The sequence below is a fragment of the Tiliqua scincoides genome, chromosome 1, assembly GCF_035046505.1.
Source record: "Tiliqua scincoides isolate rTilSci1 chromosome 1, rTilSci1.hap2, whole genome shotgun sequence".
Classification (NCBI taxonomy): Eukaryota; Metazoa; Chordata; class Lepidosauria; order Squamata; family Scincidae; genus Tiliqua; species Tiliqua scincoides.
This window is the reverse complement of record NC_089821.1, coordinates 77,436,348-77,460,548: the sequence shown is the minus strand read 5'-3', so window position 1 is coordinate 77,460,548 and position 24,201 is coordinate 77,436,348. Positions and strand designations below refer to the sequence as shown.

At 43.6% G+C, this 24,201-nt stretch overlaps 1 protein-coding gene across 2 annotated transcripts in view; it reads right to left on the bottom strand.

The window, feature by feature from the left end:
• EPB41L5 (erythrocyte membrane protein band 4.1 like 5) overlaps positions 1–24,201 on the bottom strand; it is a 90,060-nt gene that overhangs the window by 25,507 nt on the left and 40,352 nt on the right. For both annotated transcript variants that reach the window (XM_066611728.1, XM_066611729.1), the window contains exons 11-16: positions 23,818–23,887; positions 19,783–19,952; positions 13,384–13,490; positions 11,912–11,939; positions 10,040–10,082; positions 9,435–9,550 (exon numbers count right to left, since the gene is read on the bottom strand). In XM_066611728.1, the coding sequence (XP_066467825.1) occupies positions 9,435–9,550; positions 10,040–10,082; positions 11,912–11,939; positions 13,384–13,490; positions 19,783–19,952; positions 23,818–23,887 (534 nt within the window). The remainder of the gene's footprint in view (positions 1–9,434; positions 9,551–10,039; positions 10,083–11,911; positions 11,940–13,383; positions 13,491–19,782; positions 19,953–23,817; positions 23,888–24,201) is intronic.

The window sequence follows — 24,201 nt, the reverse complement described above, 5'->3', positions numbered from 1 at the left end:
AGTTCTTTTTTCTAGGACAACCTCCTGACTCAGTTGACCTTTCAGAGTTATTACTCACCATTTCACAACAGGAACTGAAACGAACATGCAACCTCACATTTCGGCTGAAACCTAGCAAATATTGCAGTAAATGTTACACAAAGGATTGTGTGATCAGTTAAATGACTTACCACAGCTCATAGAGAAAGAACAATTTGGGAATTACCCAAGGCATGTGTATCATGCAGGTGTACAAACTTGTAGAAGGCTCTGTCATCCTTCACTGGACAGAACGACATCTCAGCAAATGTGTAGTATCAATTCCAAAGTTCTCCAAATGTGGGAATACAAAGAAGGGCAGCATTTACAAGGGAGAACTACAGGATGTTCAACCCCTCAAGGGTATCCCAGTTCTTCCTTGCCAATGCTCCTTGCCAGGGTTCATTTTCCCACAGGCAGATTTACTGATTAGCAGTCAGCTCTATAATAGAAGTATTATAGTATTTGCCCTCCTGCCTACTAAGCATCCCTTGCAAAGTCTCTTATTAGCAGTCCAAGGAACATGTAGGGCTGCAAACCCTCTATTTATCTTACAATATCTAGTTTGACACTCCAATGTGAACTCGAATTTGAGATACATTTGATAAAAATGCAAAACAGGGGACCACTTTCAATTTTGATTCAAATAACAAAAGTACTGAGATTTTTGTCATAAGGTTACAACACTGTGACTAAAGCCCTCTCCAAAGCCCTCCAATCCTATCCAACTTTTAATGCAGTCCTGTGATAAGGGGACACTTGTTCCCATACCTTGAGAAGGCCCCAGTGACTGCCCCTCCACCACAAGATGCGGCACACACCCCACTGGCACAACTGCACAAGCACTGAAAAATTGGATAGGATTCGGTCTTCATTCACTGGAAAATTTTTGAATTTTGCATACTTTTGTGCAGTCCTCTCCAGTCTTTCTTGAAAAACAGGTCCACCTCCACAACTGATAGTTTTCAATTGAAGCACATAAATTTGGTGTTTAAGTTGAGGCACATTTTCAACTAGCTAAGTGATCAGAGGGATTCCCAGTATCTTTTGCCAATCTTTAACAGCCTGCATGACCTTGCACACGCACACACACCTCTCCTGTAGAATTGGAGGAACAGTGCCACTGATTGCTAAGATAGATAACCAGACCCATTCAAATTCATTGGAGGGAGCCTCAAAATTCAGTAAGGGCCCAAACAATTCTTACTTCAAGGTGCCATAGTTTGTTGAGCACTGCTGTTCCCTTTTACCTCCCACACATAACTTGCAGGAATTCCTTCTGGCATCCATAGAACCAATGGGTAGACTGTGTCCCTCTGTACTGTCTGAACTCTCCCCACCCAAATCTAGTTTAGGGAAGCAAGCAGGTGAGTACTGCGGCATACCAGGGGGGAGTTCCATGGGTACAAGTTACCAGGCAGCACTGCTGGGGAGCACTGCTACCACCCCAGCCATGAGGCCTGCACCAGTTGTCCGCTGGAGGTGTACTGAGGATCACAAAAGTTGCACATGGCCCCCCCCCAGCCCTCAGAAGGTCTTCTGACACCTTTAAATGTCACTTCCAATTTTCAGTCAAAAACCAGAAGCAATGTTAAAGGCCCTCCAGAGGTCTTAGAAGGCCTTCTGAGGATCGGGAAGGTCACGTGCAGCCTCTCCAGCCCTCAGAATGCCTCCAGGAGTGGCACCTCCAGATGTGGGAAGTACCCCTGGAGGTATGCCCCTGAGCGCCATAGTAGCCAGGACAGCCACTGGGTGAGTGTTGTCTAGCAGTGCAGGAGAGAGAAGGGGACTCTTTACTTTCCAACACTGTGGTGTACAACCTCCCTCCTCTGTGCCACTTCTGATCACTAGAAAGAGAAGCAGTGAGGGGCAGGGAAAGTATGCCCCTGGTAAGTAACAGGAGCAGAGAGGAAGAGGTCAGGCTCCACACTGACGCTCCCTACCTATTCAATGCTTTGTAAGCACGGGGGGGGGGGGGGGAGAAGAAGCCATTTGGACCATGGCAACTTTTCTTTTTGGTCTCTTTCTTCCTTATGGCTGCAATGGATGTTGAAGAGGCTGCTGCTGCTGCCACAACTATCTTCAGACTTGCTCTCAATAAGTTGGAAAAGGATTGGAGCCCTCCCTCCAGTGATGAAGCACATTGGAGATAGACAGACAGGCTGGGGGCTTGTCTGGTTGCTACCACTCCATGCACCATTTCAGATCCCTTCAAGGCAGGGCAGGCCCTGAAATGGAACATCTTTGCCAGGAGCCACACTGATTACCTGAAAAAATCATATGCAGGCTTTGAAAAGATTTGTGGGAGCAGACAGGTGCCAATGGGCTCTGAAAGGAACACTATAATCTGCTCATGGTACTTCAGGGATTTTGTCCTCATTCTCCAACCCCTCTGCACTGTATCCTGTATCATTCTCAAAGGGGATCCTCAGGAGCAAAGGGGAGCTGGGGTGGTGACGGAGGAAAAGGGTCAGAAAGGAAGCACGTGCTCATGGTGTTCATGAGTGGTACTTAAGATACAACCAGATGTGTTTTTTGCATGCAAGCAAAACATCTCACAAAGACCCCTTCATACAACATAAATAGCATTCCTTCAAATCTCTTTGGAAGTGGTTTTTTATGTAAAAAAAAGTATCATTTTATTATTTCATTTCCAATCAGGCAGATTATTAAAAATGCAGAAGCAATAAAAGAAGCAACTCTTTTCTTTCCAGTTGCCATGTCCTCTAAGTTTTTAAAAAGTTAAAAGATCCTTATTTAAGACGTGGAAAACAAGATATTGTTACCTCGGATAGAATATGCAGCTTTGTTACAAATGAAAAAGCCATTTAAAATTCTCTTTCACTAAACTTAAAAAATATTTTCTCTTCAGCACACTAGAGGTAAGTAACCTACGTTCATAGAGAAATCTCTGTAAGCAGTTACTTCATATATAGGTATATTAGCACATGGGTTAATTTCTTAAAGGTCACGTCCACTCCGATGTCCTTCAAACCTGTTAGTATTTCCAGAACACAACAGAACAATCAAAGCTTCTCCTATAAGTCAGTCACAGTGGTGTGGACACCATAGCCAAAGGCCTGTCTGTACATTCCTGCATTCTTCACATTGCGTTCATGGACAAAGTCACTGTAGTGTCTATCCAATGAATGGGCGGAGGGCGGGGACCACGCGTTCCATTCACTTCCACCATGTTGACAGCAGTCACCAGCATCATGGGGCCTGGATTTTTTGGGGAATGGGATGGGGCACAGTTAGTATCTAGACACAAATGAGGGGAGAGAATGGAAGGAGGAAGAGGCAGCTAAGGAAAGGATAAGACAGACTAGCAAGTTTAAACTTGCTGAGCAGCAAGCACAGTACACACAAGTTCATGAATTCACAATTCAATGGAGGGGGGGGGAGTAAAAGGACTGCCAAGTTAAATCCTTCACTGCCACTGCCAGGTTGTGCTAGTTTAAGAGTGAGCAACATCGTAAGTTTGAATACTCTCCTTTTTCCTCCACACTGCCCCGTTCATCCAACAAATGAAATTAGAAACTAATAGACACCTATCCACCCGACCTTATCATTTTCCTCATGTTTCATGCATTTACGTGTCATGAAGCAAGCCTAATTCGCCCCCATGTTGGGTTATTCTTTGATGTGAATGGCACTCTTAACTAAACAAAGAGCAGGCTTTCAAGTTAAAGGTATGCCCTTCTTCAAGTAAAATAGTTTCCTAGGTATAGTAGCATTAAAGGATTTAAATGACATGGTTAGATGCTTAGGATAAGTAAGACTATCAGAAAGCACAGCCCTTGACTAAGAAGCCAAGACAGATGAATGACTACAATTATATTTGAGAAAGTATTACATGCACAGATTATGTTCAACTCACTTTAAGAGATCCTGCCTGCATGACACAACTACTGCCATTGTACTGTGTCCAAGCCTAATTTTATCAAATCAAATCTTATTGGTGGTTTAGTTCGATCTGTTACCTGATGACTATATAGTCAGCATGACAAGACTGCTTTTCCTTCTGGTGGCATTCAACAGAAATGTGAATAAGTCATCCAAAATTTGCCCAGCTTCAGGGACTTAGGGAGCAATCCTAACCCCTTATGTCAGTGCTTTCCAGCACTGGCATAGCAGTGCCAATGGGACATGTGCTGCATCCTACAGTTGGGAATCACTCATAAAGACCTCTGCAAAGTAAGGGAATGCTTGTTCCCTTGCCTCAGAGCTGCACTGCCCTTATGACAGCTGGAAAGCACTGACATAAGGGGTTAGGATTGTGCCCTTAGAGATGTATTGATTATGTTACAGCAGGAGTTTAAAAGGTTTTAAAACATATAGGTAGAATAAGGAGTTCTTTGGGTTCCAGTTCCTACTTCTCTCTTGCATTATTGTTGTTTCCTATATGTTTCCCAGTTTTGAATAATCTCGTTATGTTTGTTGTATGGGCAGGGAATATTTAGCCACTTGTAATTTGGACATGGGAAAACAGTGTAACAGTATCCAAAGCTTAAATAAACTTATAGTTCTAAACATAGTACACGGAAACATTTATTGAAACTGAGAATTTTTTTCTGTTCTCATGCTTCATGAAGATTAAGCCTAGCATGTGCCACCACCACCACCACCACCATATATGAACAGGCAGCATCTTAAGTGTAATATGAACATTAAGGAGATTGAAAACACATGCAGGATAGCAAAACAAAATTCATCTGTGCTTAGAAAGAGCCTTCTTTAGGAAAAAAAAGATTTTAAACTTCCTGTGTATTATGTTATGGATCTGGTTCTTTGCAGTATTAGTTCTAACATTTTATTTATGAAAAGAGTTTCATAGCGGCTGCTTGTAAAAACACCCATCGTGATTGCAATACAGAACAGTTGTCAGCTTGCCTAAGCCTTCCCACATCATCTGCTTCAGTGATACGCAAATAAATAGGGTTGTCAGGCAGCCAGAAGGAATGTTATAGGAATGTTCGAGAAGCTGCAAGTTCCCACCCTCCTCCAGTGAGAACACATGTGAGCTTAGGGGTGCAATCCTAATCAACTTTCCAGCACTGATATAGCTGTGCCAATGTGGCGTGCACTTCATCCTGCAGTGGGAGGCAGTCAAGGGGGGCCTCCTCGAGGTAAGGGCATGTTTGTTACCTTACCTTGGGTCTGCATTGCTGCTATGTCAGTGCTGGAATATTGGTCAGGATTGCACCCTAGATCTATAATGTTTATTAAAAAGGCATATAAAGTTGCAGCTAACAGTGCAAGGATTTCTTCCTGATATTTGGGTCTCTTTCTTCTGCTAGTAGTAGAACCTTTGCTTTCGGTTCAGCTGCCTATCTTTCTTCTAAACCAAGGGTGCCCAAACTCCAGCCCAGGGGCCACTTGCAGCCCTTGGGGACTCCCAATAAGGCCCATGGGGAGCCCCAAATCTCCAATGAGCCTCTGGCCCTCTGGAGACTTGCTAGAGCCCGTGCCGGCCCAATGCAACTGCTCTCAGTGTGAGGGTGACTGTTCGACCTCTTGCATGAGCTGTGGGCAAAGGGCTCCCTCCACTGCTTGCTGTTTCACGTCTGTGATGCAGCAGCAGCAGCGAAGGAAAAGCCGGCCATGCTTTGTACAAGGCCTTTTATAGACCTTGAGCTATTGCAAGCATTCATTCATATAAGCTCCATCTCTAATATATTCATTTATGTAAATTTATTCAAATTTGAAATGTAAATTAATCCCCCCCCAGCCCTCAACACCCTAAACTAAACCAACAGTCGAGTTATCATTCCCCCTTTGAAACTAGAATTCTCATTTCAGTGGTTCCTTCTGAAAAGAACTAACCTTAAACATTTGGTAACACTGAATGCAAACCTAACTTTGCAGTTTGTCACATCATTTTCTTTTCAGTGAATAGGTTAGGAATGTTGAGGAACAGGTTTTTCACAGAACAACATTTAAAAATGAAGCAGAACTGGAAACTCAAAAGGAACTATGATTGTGCTGAATTGTATATCATTTTGAGTGGCACCAATAGTACTGCTGCTCAAAATTAAGATAAACTTTTAAAGTGAGGTAATAAAAATACAACCCTCTTGTTTTAATAGATGCAAAGAACCATCCCACAAAATATACCAATCTTTAATTCAATTAAAAAGCTTCATATATACTACTGTCCTTAAAATGAGGGGACAGTTGAGGAGAATTCTCTAAAGAAGGCTTATGAGAGCAATAGGAGCAAAGCCATGGGAAGAGGCCAATTAAAGGGATAAGAGGCTGATGCAGGGAAACCCCATAAGCAACATCAAGGCATTCAGGTTATTCTCTTCCAAGCAGAAACATAATTCCATCAATGCATCCAGCTTAATCTTATTCCAAACTTCACACTGAATGCAGCACACTTGATTGACCATACAGCTCCAAACAATTCTTTATTGCTTTCCTCTTGCCCTCCTAGAAATGGCAGAACAATACAGCCCCCATATCTCTCTCTCTCACACACACACACACACACACACACACACACACACTGTGAAATCAAAACTTATTTTCTCCTGCTTGATTATAAACTCATCTTCTGATGCAGCCAAACAGAAATTCATAGTCCATCTGCAAAAAGACCTAAGTTTCCAGTGCCAATAAGTACATGGGCATAAGGCAGTGGGGGTGGGGACGAGGCAAATTGTATGACAAGGGGTTTATTTAACTTGGAAAAGTTAACTTACAGCAGCTTTGTCTTAAAGATCTGTGACAAAATACCAAAACTCATGCAGAGCTGCAGACAGCCTTCCTTGCTGGTGGGGCAGTTGCATTTCTAGGCAAGGCCATGACTAACTCACTAATCAAGTGCAGTGAGGTGACTGCCTGAGACAGTAGACTGGGGCAGCCCCCCCCCCTTACCCGACAGTGATGCCACTGCCTCTTCTGCTGCTGGCATTCCTCCTCTGCCTCTCTGGATTTTGAAAAGAGAGAAGTATGGAATGGGAGTAGAGTGGGCTTTGAGCAGGGGAAATCTCAAGTGAGCCAAGCTGTACAGATCAGTTTAGAGCACTACCACACCTGGGGGGAACAACACCACAAATTGCTATAGAATCATTGTTTTGGAAGTAACCTTTAAACTATAGAGGGTAAGATAAGTTGGATAGTATATAATTTCCTTTTCTCTCCCCCCCCCCCCAACAGAGATTTTGCAATATCCCTGTATGGATGTCCTGACTCAATCATGAACTCAGGGCTGTAGCCAAGGTGGGTGCACTGCCTCACCTATAGCACTACTTAGCCCTCCTTGGATCTGGAGAAGAAACTGGCATTTTCTACAGTTAAAAAACACTACTATTAAGTCTACTTGGCAGCATGTATGCGTGGTGGGAAGACAAAATTTCCAGCACTGGCATAGCGGTTCCAGTGGGGCATGTGAGCATCCTGCAGTTGGGTGGCACTCACAGAGGCCTCCTCAAAATAAGGGAATGTTTGTTCCCTTACCTCAGAGTTGCATTGCCTTTACGTCAGTGCTGGAAAGCAGCAGCAGAGCTGGAAACTTGCACTGGAAGCAGGCAGGCCAGCAAACCTGCGTTGTATCCAGCGAATGTTTGGGGCCAAAAGCAGCACAGTCCGGGGCAAGGGGAAGCCTTTCCTCTTACCCTGTGTCATGCTGCAGTGGCCCCAATGGGTCTGCTCGGATCTGTGCCACCTGATGAGGTGGCCAAATCCAAGCATCCCAGAACTGCCCTGCGGCACCCAGGAATGGGGTCAGAATCTGGCATAACTGCTGGATCCTGGCCCTGCCTCATGTTCTCCACCTACCTGCCCCTGGGAATGCCTGCCGCCCACCCCGAAATGCCTCCCTCCTGCCTCCTCTCCACCCTCCAGACCCCTGCATCAGCTGATGCAACACACACTTCCTCCAGGCCCGTGTTGGCATGTCCATGCGCCAGCCTATCTCCCCATAAAGTGGCACAAAAGTGCCTTAGGGCATTTTCGTGACACTTTCGGCCCTATGCAAGGGACTTATGTGGGCCCAATTGGGCAGGATTATGCCCTATGTAAGTCAATTTACTCAATTTTCATTGCAATAGTAAGGATACAAATGATTTTTTTTTAATGAAGAAAAGGGCAACAGACTGACATTTTCTAGACTCTGCAAAACACAACACTCTTAGCTATGCAGATTTCTGGACATTCTAACCACAGTATAGTATGTGGGTTTTATTTTTATTTGGCAGCTGCATCAACCTGCCACTGTTCTTAACAAATTGCTGTAAGCTACAAAAGCACACAGTCAGAGCTGTTTGGAGCTGGAGCCTAAGGTTCCAAAGCAAAGAAGTTACCAACAAACATGCACATAGCAGTTGTTTTGAGCTTATATAAAACAAGCTGATGTACTAATAAAGCAAAATAATAAATACCACCACCAGTGGGGAAGGAAGAAACTGATTGATCAACCAAGATCTCAGAGAAAACCCTCCAATTTCAGACACTGGACAAATCAAAGGCAAAAAGAAAAGAGAAAGCACTTTTGATTAAGTCTGATTGTCACCAAGATCAGTGAAAGCAGAACTATACTCTTCAAGATATAAAACCAAGATCCAGAGCATCTTAAAAAGTCAGTAGATATACTGGCGAGATTTGCATAAACACACATTTGAATTAACGATTAACAACAAATATTTACAATATAACCTTGTCTAAGAGAGGTATAATAACAAAATAAGTTCTGATCACATATAGAAGGGTCTTTTCATTGAAAGAATGGAAACAAGGTAAGACTTGTAAGCCTACTGCATCCTATTGCTGCAGTCTTTCAAACGGCGTGAGGAAATTAAGTGTTCTTCCCTTTAAAGATGCCTTTTTTTAAGGAAGTCAGTAGCTAAGAAATATGGTCTTTTCTTGATGGAGAAACCAAAGCTTAAACTGTCAAGTATTAATTTAAAACAAAAATTCAGTCTCTTATCTGCAGCAATTTCTCTTTACATATGAAAACTCTGTCAAATAACTGCAGAAATTCATGCAGTCAAAAAACTAGACAGCCAGTTTCATACTATTTGGGGGAGAGAACCTGAAATATCGAGAAACATGGCTGTTGTGTGGTTCTCAGTGCTGTAAACTGTGCTATGAGCACAATCCTGGCTGAAGTGCAGATGGTGAAGTCTTGCATTCCATAGCAAAAATTTATAATGAAAGCCCGCAATAGGAAGGTGCTACACAGTAACACAGATTTGCCCAGGGAACCACAAATGACTCACTGGTAGAGTATCCTGACTGCGTTCAAATTACCAATGTGTTTTTCATGCTGAAAAACCAAATATTAAATTTATTCTTTTTCGAAGGCACGTATATGAAGGGTAAGCCTTAAAAAAATTGTGGGAAAGTATCTGGAGTGACCTGTAATAATTGCTCCTTCCATAGCACAGTAAATTGATATCACAGTAACGCACCCTTTCTTGTCTTGCTGGGTGGTTCCAGGACTCCGTGGAAGATTTTCTATATCAACTAAGACAGGGCCAGGAGAAACTGCTGTTGCAGACGGCAGAGATGGCACTGTACTCCAGTTCTTGAAAAGACAAAATGCAAAGGCTAAAATGTTTTTGCTTCAAACACAGACACTGCATAATGAGAAAACAAACAAACAAAAAAACCACCCATTATTTTTCCTCATACTCAAAGAGACTAGGGAGCCAGCTTGCTTCTGTTACATGGCTGGATTCACCCCAGAAGCAAAAGTTACTCAATAGGCCCCAGGCATCTTGTGTGTTCAACAGCCACAACACCCACCTGAGAGCATAGGAAACTGCCACTAAAAGTTCTGCATCAAGTGTACAGATAAGCAGCTCTCTATTCAGGGAAATTGGAAAAGGTTTTCTGCTTTAGGTTGAACTGTTTTATTTTAACTTACATCTTCAAGGCCAAATTAACCAAAATGAGCCTGTTTGCCTACAGCAGTAGCTGCAGTGTAATATTGCCAAGACCCTCTGAGCATAGTTTTCTACGTATGACCCAAAGGGTAACTGGAAAAGTTTCAAGTAAAACAGACTACACTTACTTGCTGTGCTCCATTATTTTGACTTAACACATTATTTGGAAGGCTGAAAGAAAAAAAGAACAATTTAAAAATAGTTGAAAGTTAATTTCCTAAACTGCTAAGTTTTAGAACCCATTCTCAGTTTCAAGATAAAACAGTAAGCAAAGCAATGCATCAATTTAAACATTTTTTGCACATCAGTTGTGAGATGAAAGCATTTTTAGAGTTGTACTGATCGCTACAACAGAGTCCTCTGTTTACAGCACTAACTGCATACATAAGTTAAAAGATTTAAATACTGCTTTTCTAGTACTCAAAGTGGTGTATAACACAAGTAAAACATAAGGAAGATAAAATATGTGAATAAAAATATTAGAATAAAACCTTTATGTCATCGGTATCTTAAGAACTTACTAACAGTCAGAGGACTTTCTTTGTGCCTGCCATCATCAGAGATTACTGTTGCAGCAACATATAATTTCTTTCATACCAACCCTTATTATAAACACATATATACAGAGTTTTTGCCTAAGTCACCACATAATCTACCTTTGCACAGTTAAAGTTGCACCGCTGCTGTTAACATAGTTAACAACAATGACAAAAATTGCAGGGGAAAAACATTCTATGCTGCTAGAGAGCAGAGATATAATTGCAATCACGCTATGGTGAAATCATATTTCAAAAGTGTTTCTTTTCTGAGCCCTGCTATCTGTAACTTAACAGAAACTGATTAGTTTAACCTGGCATTCAACCAAATTCATTATATGTTCTTTTTCCTAGAAGACCTTTGGATACCACCAAAGGGCTAGCTACTCTGTTCTCTTAATAAGAAAAGCTGAACAGTGTACATCATCAGAAACAACACGCAGCAGAAACAGCATGTTATTCACAGCTGATATAATGATTTACAGTGAAACAGCATGCATCCTTTAAGATCAATTTTAATTAACAATGTTAATTAGCACGCCCAGTCAGACACAGAATTGATTGGTTCTGGGGTAAACATGACATGATTCCTTAACACCACTGTAAACAAGTGAAAGGGAGTAAGACACTCCTGCCAGATTGCCCAGCTCTTCTATCAATTATGGAAAGTAAACTGGTGTAAAATATTGGGAAACAGGAACTATAAATAGAAATTGCTTTTAACAGTAAGAAATCGTCTTCAATATTTTATCCCAGAATAAAGAACTGTGGGTGTTGGGAAGAATGCAACAGTATTTAGTAGAAAATATGACTAAAAAAAACAACAACTATTTGAAACACAGCATCTCTGCTGTAATGCCCTCTTTACTGTCAACATTTCTTCTCTACATAAGCTAACAATCGGGGAGGGAGGGGGTGGAGAAAAAAAAGCTGTTTAGCAAACTTGTATATTTCTAACTTATTGCTAAGTTCAATAGCAAACTGAGTAGTTTTTGGAAGGCAAGTTGTACAGGTAAAGAAGACAGATGTAAGCAGCAATAACAGGACTGCAGGGCATAGCACAGGAAGTTATACAGGAGTTGCATTCCCTCTGTCCCTCCCCCACCATCTTTAACCACTTAAGAGAGTATAAGGTTTAAGCTTGCTTCTGTAAATCATGCTATTCTCTTCTTCCACTAGCTTCAGGTTTCAAGAGTCTAGAAATGTAGGAGATTCCCCCAACCTCCACTTAAATTTCTTATATAGATTTCCAGCCCTCTGAAATAACTGGGAAAAAGGTTCAAATGTCTTGCAAGCAACAGGGTTAGATATGTAAATATTACAGCTAATGGCCTTTCCTATTAACCCTATCTGGATAAGAAGGTAAGATACAAAAATATATAGTCCTCCATAGGAATGAAGACACACTCTTACGAAAACAAACTTTATTTTAAGAGAAGGCCTATGACAAGCAGGTTCTCTTACCTAGTTTCTTCAGGCTTAGTAATATTTGCTGCAACCAAATTCAAAAATATATCAAAAATTAGTGTTTAATAATAAGTAATACAGTAACCAAAAGAAATTCCTTTTGTTATTTCTCTCTTTGCAGAGAGCAACCCATCCTAACACTATGAGCCCATTAAAAAGAACAATTATTGATAATATATATGCATTTCCCCTCCCAATATAGAAGCACCTAAAGGCAGCTTACAGCATCTTAAAAACAAGTTCATAGTAGTAAAAATATTAATACACAACACAAAACTAAAGCAGCAAAGCTGAGACAACACATCAAAACACAGAATCAAAGAAATCACTGCAGCAGGAAACCATACTAACACCTAAGGGAGGGGGTTCAGTCATTTTCAGAGCACAGCAGACTAGACTAGACCATGAGTGGAAGGGGCAAGCAGTTTGCATATTCTGTTGTATAATCTACCAGCTTCCAAAGGCACTGCCACCAAAAACAATTGGGGGTGGTGGTCTCCCATGTTATTTCCCTATTAACAGTACTGCAAGCAAAAGTACCGGCCAACAGCAAAAGAACTGAGAAACTAGGCCAACAATTTCAAGGAGACTTTAAATTAGGGGTGGGCAAACATTTTGGCAAAAGGGCTACATCATCTTTCTGACACTATGTTGGGGGCTGGGGAAAAAAAGATTTAATTTACAATTCAAATTTGAATAAATTTACATAAACAAATACATTAGAGACGGAACTTACAAGAATGAATGAATTTTACTGAGCTTATTTATAATACATATGAGAACTATAATACAGACAGACATGTAGAACCACATGAGAACTATGAAGTGTTTGCCACACACCCCTTGCACAGTGAAAACATACAGACCAAGCCAGAAACACAGGGAAACATAAGTTGTTCAGAGGCAACGGGAAGAGGGTTAAAATAATGCTCAGGGAAAAGCAGAAAACACACGGAGACATGAATTGGGACAATTATGGATGTACTTTTGCCAGACATGCAGACCAAGCCAGAAAGGTGGGGGGGGGGGTAGAAATAACTCCTGAGTGCACACCTCCAGCCTGAGCACAGATTGAGACATATCTATCAGGTACAAAGAAAAACACACCTTTCTCTAACTCAGCCAGCAACTCATGTCTAGAGCAGGCTCCAACAGTCACTGATGGGCCAGACTCATTGGAGATTGGGGGCTCCCTGAGGGCCAAATTGGGGGTCCCTGAGGGCCACAAATGGCCCATGGGCTGTGGTTTGCCCACTCCTGCTCTAGACATATTATTTGAAGGACATTTCAAAAGCATATTGCCATATGGTACAGGGAGGTGATGCTCAGTTTGTAGGATACAACATGGGGTCAGATGTTCAAAGAAAAGAAGTTCTAATGGGTGACAGACTGGTGAACCTAAACCATTCTTTGGATCACAGATACTGTCTATAAGTATAGTAGTACTATCAGCAAGTGAGTCAGGTTACCTTTCATTTGTAGTGTCCTCCTTGAATATCGCTTGCTAGGCCTTCTTTCAAAGGATGCTGATCTTCTGGCTTTGTTGGTCTTTGTTGTCTGGTACTCAGTTTTCCCACTAGATTGAAGTGCATAAAGAAACGACAAGAAAAATAATTTATGATGACCAAATTGGCAACATAAATAAGAACATACAAAGTCTCCTAGCTCTTCCACACCAGGGCGCTCCAAACTGTGGCCTGTAGGCTGGAACCTATGCCTTCACTAAACCCTCCCCCATGTGAAAGGAGCTTACAGTTCTGTGGGGAAAGCTGCCACTGCCGTTACTGATCTCCCCCAAAGTTTGCAATGCCAAGACACTTCTGCATTCTGCTGCTCCAGAGGACTCTGTGCCCAGATTTCCTGGAAGACATGGCTGGGCAGAGCAAATATTGAGGGAGATCAGCGGTGATGATGGCAATCTACCCTGTGTAACGGTAAGCTCCAGTTGAACTGGGGAGATTGTTTTCAGCGCACAATGGTCTCCAGTTTGGAGACAGCTGTTCAATCTAGACCAGGGCACTCCATACCCTGTCCCATGGGCCGGATCTGGTACACGGCCGAACTCATTACCCAGGTGAGTGGATGAGTGGAACGCTCTATTCCACTGGGGAGCCTCCTGACAGGAGGAGAAGCTTCTCTCTGCAGAAGCGCGCGTGGCCTCTGGGAACCAAGTGCCTTGGGAAAAAAGTGCCAGGTAAAGCACCACGAGTTTAGCCTCTGTGCAAGTTCAGCAGCAGGGTGAGGAAGCCAGGGCCCCAGACACTGCCCTTCACTTCCCTTGAGAAGAGGGCAGCAAACCAGTGTAGGGTTTTTAAGTGCCCCTAAACAAACAAACAAAAAACTATGCAGACAGACAGCCAGCAACAGGGTGGGGGCTATCCAGTGTTTTGCATTGAGTGCCACATGTATGACTATATGCCTTTGGGGCATTAGTCATGGGTGGGTCCTCAGTGCATGGAGCTCCAGGGACTCAGGGAACACGTCCACTCCCTTGAAGCCTTGGAGGCCAACCTGGAGAAGCAGAGGCAGGAAGAGAAGGACCATGGGGAGACTTCCGGGGACGAACAGGCTTTGTCCCAACCTCAGGCGTGCAGCTCCTCAGCTGCCCGGGTGGGAAGTCTCGGGGCTGGAGGATGTCATCCTGGAGAGGAGGGAAACAATCCCCTAGGGGGGACCCCTTCTCCAGGGGACGGGCCCGTATCCAAACGCACTCAGGACACTCCTCGGCGGGAGGGGGGTCGGGGGCTTCTTGTAGTGGGTGATTCGATTATGGAAACAAAGAGAGGGGGGTTTGTGATGGGTGTGAGGACCGCATGGCAACTTGCCTGCCTGGTGCAAAGGCTGCGGACATCACTTCTCATCTAGACAGGCTGGTAGTTAGTGCTGGGGAGGAGGTAGCGGTTGTGGTGCATGTCGGCACCAACGACGTGGGCAAGTGTAGCCAGGAGGTCCTGGAGGCCAAATTTAGGCTATTAGGTAGGAAGCTGAAAGCCAGGACCTCAAAGGTAGCGTTCTCGGAAGTGCTATCTGTTCCACGTGCAGGGCCAGCTAGGCAGGTGGAGATCAGGGGTCTCATTGCGTGAATGAAACGGTGGTGTAGGGAGCAGTGGTTTAGATTCGTTTAGCACTAGGGAACGTTTTGGGACAAGCGGGGCCTGTACAAGAGGGACGAGCTTCACTTGAACCAGAATGGAACCAGACTGCTGGTGCATAATATTAAAAAGGTGGCAGAGCAGCTTTTAAACTGATCCCTGGGGGAAGGCCGACAGGAGCCAAGGGGTATCCGGTTTGGGACTCCTCATCCCTATGGAACGAGGATGGGGAGGTTAGAGAACAACAAGGTAAAGGCAGAGTAGGAGAAGAAATTGGGAATGGTAGCATGCTGGGATGTGACAGATGGTCTGGCACAATGAGAGGATGCATGGATAAAGGAGTTAATAAGTAGCCCATCCCGGGACATTCCATGTACAAATGCTTGTATGCAAATGCCCGAAGTCTCCAATAAAAGATGGGAGAACTGGAATGTCTGGTGACAAGGGAAAACACTGACATAGTGGGCATAATGGAAACCTGGTGGAATGCGGAAAATCAGTGGGAAACCACAACTCCGTGCTACAAATTCTACAGGAGGGACATGGGACGGGCGAGCTGGAGGTGGGGTGGCCGTTTAGGTTAAGAAAGGGATAGAATCCAGCAAAGTAGAGATTGAAGGCAGGTCAGACTCCACCATAGAATCTCTGTGGGTTAAATTACCAGGCCTGAGGAGCGATGTAATACTGGGGGTGTACTATCGTCCTCCAGACCAGAAACTGGAAGGGGACCTTGAAATGAGGAAACAGATCAGGGAGGTGACAAGGAGGGACAGGGTTGTAATCATGGGGGACTTCAATTATCCTCATATAGACTGGGTCAATTTGTGTTCTGATCATGAAAAGACCAGATTTCTTGACATGCTAAATGACTATGCTTTAGAGCAGCTAGTCATGGAGCCCACCAGAGGACAGGTGACTCTGGATTTAATATTGTGCGGTACTCAGAACCTGGTTAGAGCTGTCAGTGTTACTGAGCCATTGGGGAAAAGTGATCATGCTGCGATCCGTTTCGACATGCACGTCGGGGGAAAAATACCGGGCAAATCTCTCACAAAAACCCTTGACTTCTGACTAGCTGACTTCCCTCAAATGAGGTGGCTGGATAGAAGGAGGTTGAAAGGGAAGGTAAAAAGAGTTCAATCTCTCCAGAGTGCATGGAGGTAGATCAAATCAACAGTAATAGAGGCCCAGTGAAAGTGTATACTGCAAAGGGAAAAGGGCTCGACTAAGTCCAGGAGGGTGCCCACATGGTTAACCAGCCAAGTTAGAGAGGCCATAAAGGACAAGAAAGCTTCCTTCCGTAAATGGATGTCTTGCCCTAATGAGGAGAATAAAAAGGAACATAAACTGTGGGAAAAGAAATGTAAGAAGGTGATACGGGAGGCCAAGAGAGACTATGAGGAACACATGGCCAGCAACATTAAGGGGAATAATAAAAGCTTCTTCAAATATGTTAGAAGCAGGAAACCCTCCAGAGAAGCGGTTGGCCCTCTGGATGGTGAGGGAGGGAAAGGGAAGATAAAAGGAGACTTAGAGATGACATAGAAATTGAATGAGTTCCTTGCATCTGTCTTCATGGCAGAAGACCTCGGTCAGATACCGCTGCACGAACGGCCACTCCTGACCAAGGAATTAAGTCAGATAGAGGTTAAAAGAGAAGATGTTTCAGACCTCATTGATAAATTAAAGATCAATAAGTCACCGGGCCCTGATGGCATCCACCCAAGAGTTATTAAGGAATAGAAGAGTGAAGTTGCTGATCTCTTGACTAAAATATGCAACTTGTCCCTCAAAATGGCCATAGTGCCAGAGGATTGGAGGATAGCAAATGTCACGCCTATCTTTAAAAAGGGAAAGCGTGGGGACCTGGAAAACTATAGGCCGGTCAGCCTAACATCTATACCGGGTAAGATGGTGGAATGCCTCATCAAAGATAGAATCTCAAAACACACAGACGAACAAGCCTTGCTGAGGGAGAATCAGCATGGCTTCTGTAAGGGTAAGTGTTGCCTCACAAACCTTTTAGAATTCTTTGAAAAGGTCAACAGGCATGTGGATGCGGGAGGACCCGTGGATATTATATATCTGGACTTTCAGAAGGCATTCGACATGGTCCCTCACCAAAGGCTAATGAAAAATTCCGGTCAGGGAATTAGAGGGCAGGTCTTCTCCTGGATTGAGACCTGGTTGAAGACCAGGAAACAGAGAGTGGGTGTCAATGGGCAATTTTCACAATGGAGAGAGGTGAAAAGCGATGGGCCCCAAGGATCTGTCCCACAACCGGTGCTCTTCAACCTCTTCATAAATGACCTGGAGACAGGGTTGAGCAGTGAGGTGGCTAAGTTTGCAGACAATACCAAATTTTTCCGAGTGGTGAAGACCAGAAGTGATTGTGAGGAGCTCCAGAAGGATCTCTCCAAACTGGCAGAATGGGCAGCAAAACTGCAGATGCGTTTCAATGTAAGTAAGTGTACAGCCATGCACATTGGGGCAAAAAATCAAAACTTCACATATAGGCTAATGGGTTCTGAGCTGTCTGTGACAGATCAGGAGAGAGATCTTGGGGTGGTGGTGGACAAGTCGATGAAAGTATGGACCCAATGTGCGGCGGCAGTAAAGAAGGCCAATTCTATGCTTGGAATCATTAGAAAATGTACTGAGAACAAAACAACTAATATTATAATGCTGCTCTACAAATCTATGGTAAAGCCACACCTGGAGTACTGTGTCCAGTTCTGGTCGCCACATCTCAAAAAGGACATAGTGGAAATGGAAAAGGTGCAAAAGAGAGCGACTAAGATGATTACTGGGCTGGGGCACCTTCCTTATGAGGAAAGGCTACAGCATTTGGGCCTCTTCAGCCTAGAAAAGAGGCGCCTGAGGGGGGACATGACTGAGACATACAAAATTATGCAGGGGATGGACAGAGTGGATAGGGAGATGCTCTTTACACTCTCACATAACACCAGAACCAGGGGACATCCACTCAAATTGAGTGTTGGGAGAGTTAGGACAGACAGAAGAAAATATTTCTTTACTCAGCGTGTGGTTGGTCTGTGGAACTCCTTGCCGCAGAATGTGGTGACAGTATCTGGCCTGGGTGCCTTTAAAAGGGGGTTGGACAAGTTTCTGGAGGAAAAATCCATTACGGGTTACAAGCCATGATGTGTATATGCAACCTCCTGATTTTAGAAATGGGCTATGTCAGATGCAAGGGAGGGCACCAGGATGCAGGTCTCTTGTTATCTGGAGTGCTCCCTGGGGCATTTGGTGGGCTGCTGCAAGATACAGGAAGCTGGACTAGATGGGCCTATGGCCTGATCCAGTGGGGCTGTTCTTATGTACAGTGCCATCAATCTCTCCCAAACTGTGCACCGGCCAGCCGCTTCTGGGATCAGTTGCCCCAGCAAGCTTTGTGCCCACATTTCTGGGGAGAAGCTGGCCTGCATGTACTATGGAGGAGATCAGCAACATGGTAAGGAGGCTCCTCAGCAGAACAGAGCATTCCATTAGCAATGGAGAAGCCTTTTTTGGGTAGCAACACTCTCCAGTTTGGAGACTGATTATCTAGACCAGGGGTCTCCAAGCCCCAGCCCAGGGGCCAGATGCGGTCTGCTGCGAGCCTCTTTCCGTCCCACGACCAGCCTCTTGTTCCCTGAAAGCCTCTGGCCCACTCAACTGAACACGAACAGAGCTGTGCTCTGGTTGCTTTCGGAGTGTGTTCTGAGGGCCAGAGAGGTTGAATGAATGAGCCCATTCATTCAATTATTCATTCATCTAAGTTCCATCTCTAATTTATTTAAATTTTATATTTAAATTTTTTTCTGGCCCTCAACACTGGGCCAGATATATGATGCGGCCCTCTGGCCAAAAAGTTTGGAGACCCCTGATCTAGATCATTGGTTTTTAGGTAGCCAGTTCCTTTTATTAAAGCCAGTCATATACTTACTAGACCCTATAAAATGATGTGCAGTCCTCCCTATTGTGATTAAAAATTGTTTTTTGAAACTTGTTTTCAGAAAAGACATTTTAAGCAAAGGAGAAAAAAAACTCCCAGTGAACACATCCTGTGGGATGAATCCTAGGCATGTTTACTCAGAAGTAAGCCCAATTGAGTTTAATGGGGCATACTCCAGAGTATTTAGGAGTGCAGCTTAACTAGTTTCTAAAGTTGTAATGCACTTTCTAAACACTAAAACAAATGTGCTGCCCACACACAGATGTGCTGCCAACACATTATTATTATCACTAACAAATATTTTCCACACTCAGTTAAAGCATGTGAGACTAATGTTACTGACATTATCATAGGTTAGAGATGAAAACTCCTGTAATGCTAGAATAAAGTAAGCTATGTCTAGAAAATGGAGGATAGTGACTGGAGAAAGATAAGCACTTGTGGTGAGTGAGTCTTTCTATGTGCACTCCACAAAGTCAAAGCAAATGTCCACACATGTTCAGGCTTTTCATTCCAACAACAACATCTAGAAAACTGCTGTTGTGAACTCTGGCAGGACATATGTACAGTTGCCTACAAAAAATTATGGTGTTCTGTTGGGGACAAGTAGTATAACACCCAAGGACTTAACAAAACACAGTTTCCCACACCTACAGTTTATTTAGACCAGCCTAACAACTTTGCTTTTAAACCACTAGGGATTTGGCATGGTGTCTATTACAAAAAAAAAAAAAAAAAAAAAAACCACTCAGACATCAGCTTTCTATCTTACAAACAGAAAGGAAAAGTAATCCTGAACAATAAAAAAGACAGCTGACCTGTATCTGAACCGTGACCCAAGCCGAATGAAGCTTGATCGACTGGAACCTTTTTGGACGGGACCACGAAGGCGGAAGAAGGCATGATGCTCGACTGCACACTTCCACAAGTGTTTGCAGGCCTTCGGGTGATCCAGCCTAAAGACAAAAGTGTGTTCTTGCTCCTTGCCCTCAAAGAGAAAGATGAACAAAACAGGAATGTTGTGGAATAAAGGGATTACGAACAGTAACTTCACAATACTGTTACCTGCCTTTCTGGATTATTTTTGACCTGAGGAATACATGATCTGGACAGGTTCACTTGTCAACAAGGCAACAGCAACAGCAGCAATTACAGACAGTGAGCAATAAAAACCTGGTTGCTCATTCCCCCTTTTTGATGTTTCAGGTGTGGGGGTATATCTGTTGATCACATCTGTAGAGGCAGTGAAGCCATGAGGGTTCTTCTTTGTCTTGTGCCTCAATGTTGGTGAGAGCAAGCTGGGGCTGGCAATGGGATGGGGGTCAGTGCTAAAGACAGTCTTTACTGGAGACCAGGTGAGACCTGAAAATCCCCAGTGAGTGAGAGATCCCCCCCCCCCCACACACACACCTTGTAGTTTTGTTGGCTAATGGTGGTGGGGGTTCTTTGGCAAGGGAGTGCCAGGTGAGAGCTGGCCTCCTCAAGGCTACAGAGCCTCTTGCCATTCTGTGGTGTTGGGAAGGAATTTGGGACATGGGTGGGTTATCACTTTCCTTTGAGATAGGATAGGAAAGGGTGCTTTGGCATGGGAGGACTTGGTGAGAGCTGGTTCCCTTACAGGCTATAGCACCATTTGTGATATTTTCTTTGTGTGTGTGTGTTTTTTATTTTTTTTAAGCGAACTTTGTTCTAGGGCAGGGATGTCCAAGCTTTTTGACAGGAGGGCCACATCATCTCTCTGTCACTGTGTCAGGGGCTGGGAAAAAAAGAATTAATTTACATTTCAAATTTGAATAAATTTACGTAAACGAATATATTAGAGATTGAATATATGAATGAATAAAGGGTTTTGCAATAGCTCAAGGCCTATAAAAGGACTTGCACAAAGCAAGGCTGGTCTTTCCTTCGCTGCCACTGCTGCATCACACATGTGAAACAGCAAGCAGTGGAGGGAGCCCTTTGCCCACAGCTCACGCAAGAGCTCGAACAGTCACCCTCATGCTGAGAGCAGTTGCATTGGGCCAGCATGGGCTGCAGCAAGTATCCAGAGGGCCAGAGGCTCATTGGAGACTGGGGGGCTCCCCACAGGCTGGATTGGGAGTCCTCGAGGGCCATGTGGGCCCAGGGGCAAGGTTTGGGCACCACTGTTCTAGGGCAAAGTTGAAGGGAGACTAGAAATACCAAATAAAAGTTGGTATTTTAGAAGGCTGGAGCAGAACTTCAACCACTTTGCGGTCTGTGTTGCTATTGTGAATGACTAGGAAGACAGGGTTGTGAGAGAGAGGGAGTGTTGCCTCTCTCATCATTGAGTGAGGGGGGTGTAGCCTAGTACTTTGAAGGTGGCAGCAAATCGACCCCTTTTAAAAAAGCCTGGACCATCTCTGGACCCTACTATTTCAGATAGTATTCAACCTCCCCTTTTTGGGCAAAATGGTAGAGAGGATAGTGGCATCTCAGCTACAAGGAATCTTGGAAGAAAGATTTCCTGGACCCCTATCAATCCTGTTTCAGACCAGGCTTTGGAACTGAAACAGTCTTGGTCACCCTGGTGGATGACCAACGCTGGGGGATAGACAGGGGGAGTCCACCGTGTTGGTCATCTCAGCGGCTTTCAATACCATTGACTATGGTGTCCTCCTGGGCCAGCTGGCTGAGTTGGGGTTTGGAATCACAGTACTGAAGTAATTCCACTCTTTCCTGGCTGACCGTGCCCAATTGGTGATGCTGAGGGAGTCGTATTGGTACCCTGGCCTCTCACTTGTGGGGTGCCTCAGAGTTTCATCCTGTCTCCATACTATTTAACATCTACATGAAACCACTGGGACAGTTCATCAGGAGATTTGAGTAGGGTGTCATCAGCATGCTAATGATACTCAGCTCTATCTCTCCTTTACATCAGATCCCATGGAGACTGTTGAGCACCTTGAGTGCTGCCTGGAAGTGGTTGGGGCCTGGATGAGGGCTAATAAAGTGAAATTAAATCCATACAAGACAGAGGTCCTCTTGGTTCAAACCCACAATGCAGGTATTAGACTATCAATCTGTTCTGGACGGTGTTGTACTTCCTCTGAAAGAACAGGTGCACAGCCTGGGGTTGCTTCTGGATCCACAGCTTCTCCTAGATGCCCATGTGACAGTGGTGGCCAGGAGGGCCTTTGCCCAGCTTCAGCTTGTGCGCTGGTTGCAATTGTACCTATATTATTTGCATCCAGCAACAGTGGTCCATACCTTGGTGACATCCTGTTTAGACTACTGTAACATGCTCTACATGGGGCTGCCCCTCAAGAGGGTATGGAAATTGCAGTTAGTACAGAATGTGGTGGCCCATGTGGTTGCAAGGGCATGACGATTTGACACAGTTGAGCCACTGCTACACTGGCTTCCCATTCATTTTCAGGCCCAATTCAAGGTGTTGGTAACAACAACAGTATTTATATACCGCTTTTCAACCAAAAAGTTCACAAAGCGGTTTACAGAGAAATATCAAATAATGAATAGCTCCCTGTCCCAAAAGGGCTCACAATCTAAAAAGATGCAAAAGAAAACCAGCAGACAGCCACTACAAAAGACACTGCTGGGGTGAGGTGGTCAAGTTACTCTCCCCCTGCTAAAAAGAGGAGCGCCCACTTGAAAAAGTGCCTCTTACCCAGTTAGCGGCTAGTACTTACCTTTAAAGCTCTATATGACCTGGGACCATGGTATCTGAGGAACCACCTACTCCCTTTTAATCATGCCCATTCTCGTAGGTCATCTGAGAGGGCCCTATAGAGAATGCTGCTGCCGGGAGAAGTGAGGGGCGCAGCGGCAAGAAACAGGGCCTTGTCATGTGTGGCACCACTTTTATAGAACTCACTACCAGAACATCCAATCTGAACCTTCAACAGAAAGTTTCTGGTGAGGTCTAAAAACATTTTTATTAACATTAGCTTTTGGGAGTGGGTAAGGGAAGAACATGCTAGTTGTTTATGTAACCTGTTTTTATTGTGTATTCACATGTTTTTAGTTGGTTGTGTATTGTTTTTTACCTGCCACCACCGATGGGTTTTTAGAATTATTATATTACTGCTGTGCTGACTTTAAATGATCTAGATTTTAACTGCTTTTTATCATTCTATGCTGTGCTTTATGTATTAAGTTTTATAAGCCACACTGAGCTTTTGGAAAAGCATGGAATAAATAAATATCACAACTGAAGACAAAAATTACATTTCCTCCTTAGAGAAAAAGGTTATCCTCTTCTTTACCATGCTAGTAAGAATTCAAGAGATAGCTTCCACCAAAGATGTTATCAAACCCTGAAAACAATCAGCTGTATTCCAGAGAACTGCAGGAACAGAAAGGCATGAACAGAATGGCACTTCCGTACATGCAAGGCAACCCAGCCATTTCCCCCTCCAGTTGCAGGTTCCCACATTCCATCCTATCCTGTTCTTAAGATATACACACTTACCTTGACACTGCCTGTTTTTAAACAAATAGTTTATTTTTGTTGGTCTTCTGAGTTTTTGGTTTTAACAGTTGCTTGGTCTGCTTCCACTACCTTGCTCAATCTTTTTGTATGCTTACTAACTGTTTTTACTAACTGCCAGTTAGTACGTTAGGGCTTACTAACTGTTTTTACTAACTGCCAAATCAATCAATCAATCAATCAATCAATCAATCAATCAATCTATCTATCTATCAATCTATCTATCTATCTATCTATCTATCTATCTATCTATCTATCTATCTATCTATCTATCTATCTATCTATCTATCTATCTAAGTACACAGATTTACAGTCAGTATTTCTTTCCAGAGTATAATCAACTACTTCATTCTTTCCAAAGGAAAGAAATAACTTGTTTATCTACCTGTTCATCATCTTCAACCACCACCAGTGTTAATTTATTCTTTTTGAAGTCCAGCCTGGTGATCTTGGGCCTGTAAGGAAGAAATCGCATAAAATGTTTAAATTTAAAAACAAGAAACAGATCTCTGTATTTTACAACTGTACATTGTGCTGGAATTCATAGCAGTGAAAAATGTATTTTCAGCTAATAAAAGTATATTATCTTCCTGCCCTGTAAATATGAAAAAATTACAGCTATGGAATGCTTTTACGTATATGGCCAGTGTCAACAATCAACTATGTCACATTCTAAAGGCCTAGTGTTAATTGAATGTTCTTGTGTGCTGTGAATATTTACACTCAATTCAGACAGACTAGCTTTTCTGATCAATGGGGGCACACACAC